The sequence below is a fragment of the Pseudonaja textilis genome, chromosome 5 (genome assembly GCF_049901715.1).
Source record: "Pseudonaja textilis isolate UNSWEBS1 chromosome 5, rPseTex1.2, whole genome shotgun sequence".
NCBI classification, from domain to species: Eukaryota; Metazoa; Chordata; class Lepidosauria; order Squamata; family Elapidae; genus Pseudonaja; species Pseudonaja textilis.
In genome coordinates, this window is record NC_141994.1 from 23384102 (window position 1) to 23387526 (window position 3425).

At 50.2% G+C, this 3425-nt stretch overlaps 1 protein-coding gene across 1 annotated transcript; it reads right to left on the bottom strand.

The window, feature by feature from the left end:
- Positions 1-658: 658 nt before the first annotated feature.
- On the bottom strand, positions 659-3197 carry CCDC71L (coiled-coil domain containing 71 like). Its single transcript, XM_026701409.2, has one exon. It carries the CDS (start codon positions 2709-2711, stop codon positions 1887-1889), a length of 825 nt encoding a protein of 274 aa, XP_026557194.2. The 5' UTR covers positions 2712-3197; the 3' UTR covers positions 659-1886.
- Positions 3198-3425: the final 228 nt, after the last annotated feature.

The following is a 3425-nucleotide window of genomic DNA, read 5'->3' on the forward strand; positions in this document are numbered from 1 at the left end:
CGGTCCACTTAACAACTGTAGCAAGAAAAGTCATAAAACGTGGCAAAATTCACTTAACAACTGAAATTTTGGGCTCTCTCTACCGTTCTATCTTCCATCTATCAATCATTATCCTTTCTCTCTCTCTAGATATATATATAGATATATAAAATCTATCATCTATCATTTTTTATGTATCTATCATCTATATCTTCCATCTATCAATCATTAACTTCTTTCTCTCCATATATTTATATCTATGCATCTCTCATGTTCTATATCTATCTTCCATCTATCAATCATCATCATCTACCATCATCTCTCTCTATATATGTATTATCTATCATCTATCATTTTTCTATCTTTCTATTTATCTTCTATATCTTCCATCTATCAATCACTATCTATCATCTATATATGTATTATCTATCATCTATCTATCATCTTTCTATCTTATCTATTATTATTTCTCTCTCTCTCTTTTATCTCTCTCGCTTTCAGTTATGGTCGTAAGTCGAGGATTACCTGTATTAACTGGGTTTATCCCTGTTTAGCATCCAGTCCCAAAAAACACACTTTTAAGTTTTTTCAAAACATGGCACGAGGCGAGCATGTCAATAGCACCTTAACATCCATCTGAAACTGCTTCACGCAAACAACATAAGCCATGTTACAAATGCACCGTCCAATCTTAAATTTTATTTTTTATTTTTTAAACTTCAGTCCATTTGAACTTTTCTAAAGCAAAAAAAAAAATCAATATAAAATTGAGTGTGTATCTAATATCAACGTGTCCCTTGAAGCCAGTTACAGGAAACCCTAGTTCATTCCAACTATGTAAAACTTTTCATCAGCTACAAATCACGTTACCATATCAAAACGGTGTCTTATCAAGTCCAAATTACAAAAATAATAAAAATGGGTGTGTGTGGAAGGTGGGGTGGAAACAGCGTGAAATATTTTGCACTACGGGATCTGTCTTTTTTTAAGTTTCCATTTCTCCTTGGTCAAAAGCTGATGCGTCATCTTTATCATCCCCTCACACACAAAAAACTGGAAAACTCTTCTTCGCCTATTCCAATAACCCTGAGTATATAGTGCAATATAGTACAAAGGTCAGATTCATCCCAGTCACAGGAAAAGAAGAAGGGGGAAGATAAGAAGAAGGAAAAAAAAAAAGCAACCATCCTGGATTGGCATTTTTATTGCTGCTGGGCAAGCAAAAATTCTTTGGAAGAAAGAGAAAGTTAACGGTGCTTCTTGGAAAAGCGAGGTAGCCCAGTGGGAAAGACAGAAAGAAAGAAAGAAAGAAAGGGAGGGAGGGAGGGAGGGAAGGAAGGAAGGAAGGAAGGAAGGAAGGAAGGAAGGAAGAAGAAAGAAAGAAAGAAAGAAAGAAAGAAAGAAAGAAAGAAAGAAAGAAAGAAAGAAAGGGAGGAAGAAGGGAAGGAAGGAAAGAGAAAGAAAGGGAGGGAAGGAAGGAAAGAAAGAAAGGGAAGGGAAGGAAAGAAAGAAAGGAGGGAAGGAAGGAAGGAAGGAAAGGAAGAAAGGAAAGAAAAGAAAGAGTCAAAGGCTTCCAGCAACTTGACCTTCTTTCCTTTTCTCTTCCCCCTCCATGCGTTCCAGACGAGCCGAATCCCAGTTTGTTTGTTTTTCCTGGCTCGAAAAAAACCACGATGAGGGAGGGAGGGGGAGGCCAATCCATATCTTGGCCATTTTAAAGTGCAGCGCCCGGCGTGTATTTAAAATAATAATAATAATAATGGAAAATTTAAAAAACGACCCCGCCCCCCCAAAACACAGGGGACTGTAAACAAGGCGGCCGGACATGGGTCTCCAAAGGTCTTCTGAAGGAGGGGGTGTCCCTGGGCAGACGAGACGAGATCCTCTGCTGTCTCTCTCTCTCTCTGTCAACGGCAGGTGGGTCCCAGCGGGATCCGGCGCAACCTCACCACCGGCGCCAGGTCGACCCGCAAGAGGCGTTGCGCGCGGCGCAGGGCGGCTTCCAAGGTGCGCCGCTTCCAGATGTCGCCGCGCACCTTGACCGGAGGAGGGAAGGCGGCCAGGATCGGAGGAACCGGATCGGGAAGCGGCTCCGGGCTGCTGCCCTGCGAAGGAGTCCATCGGGCCGGAGCACAGAGCATCGGGTCGCGCCCGTCGTGGCTGCTGCGCTGCTTCTTGGCCGCTCGCTTGGCGCTGCTTCCTCCTCCACCCCGGCGGTTCTTGGCGTCGCTCGGCGGGCGCTTCCCCTGGTTGGCGGCGGTTCCTCCTCCTCCTCCTCTCCGGCTGCTGCTTCTGCTGCTGCTGCTGGCCCGGCCCGCCTCCTCCTCTTTCTCCCCGTCCTCCTTCTCCTGCGCCCAAGCCCCGGGCAGATCCGGCACGACGGCCCGGCACGAGGCGTAGCCGTAGACGTCCTTGCTGCGGAGGATGACCGGCGAAAACTCGTGCCGGAGGCTGCAGAGGAAGTCCCACAGCTCGGCCTCCGAGCTCATGAAGGCCGTCGAGCGGGGCAGCAGCAGCTTCAAGGCGTCGCCCAGAGCTTGGGTGCCGCCGCCGCCGCCGCTGCTGCAGAAGAGCACCTGCGAGCGGGAGTGCACCACTTTCTCCCCTGCCGGGCAGGAGGCAGAGGCGACGGTGGCGGAGGAGATCGACGCCAGCTCGGCCGCCTTCCCCCCTCCTCCTCCCCCTCCTGCTGCTTCGGCCGCGGGGGCGCCTCGAGTCCCCGCCGGCTTCATCCTCGCTCTAGCGCCACGGCGGCGGCGGCGGCGGCTGCTGCTTCTGCTGGCTGCCGTCCTCTCCAGCGCCGCCAGCGGCCGCCCAGCAGCTCCAGCAATATCAGCTCTCCTCCTCCTTTTTTTCCCCTCCTCCTCTCTTTCTCCTTCCTCCTTTTCTCCTTCCTCCTCTTCTTTTTCTTCCTCCTTCTCTTTTTTCCTCCTCCTCCTTTTCTTTCTCCTCCTCTTCTCCTTTCTCCTCCTCTTCTTCTTCCTCCTTCTCTTCTTCCTCCTCCTCCTCCTCCTCCCTGGCGAAAGTCACTCTCTTTTCCCCTTTCGCTTTCTCTTGCCGGGCGCAACTTCTGCGCTGCAACAGGGTGGGGTGGGGGCGGCTGGCCCGATCGGCGAACACCTTTTCCCCCCCACACACACTCCTCCTCCTCCTTCAAACCAACACGCCGCCTCCTGGACGGGCCCGCACAAAATGGAGCTCTTTTTAAAGCCCCTTGCGGGGAGGTTGCTAAAACCTCACGCCTATATAAAGTCTTGGCTGGAGTGGATTGGCCCGTTTGAATTGCGTCACGGTGGAGAAGCCCCGCCCCTGGAGTAGCAGAGCCCCTTGGAAACTCGGAGGAGTAGGTGGCTTGAAGAGGATCTAGAGTGGCCTGGTTGAATTCAATCTTCTTCCTCCCCCAAAGAAGCCAAGCAGGAATGTTGGGGTTATGGAGTGGCTCTCTT

Coding starts and splice junctions, on each gene's coding strand:
- CCDC71L (XM_026701409.2), bottom strand. CDS start 2,711: ATGAAGCCGGCGGGGACTCGAGGCGCCCCCGCGGCCGAAGCAGCAGGA.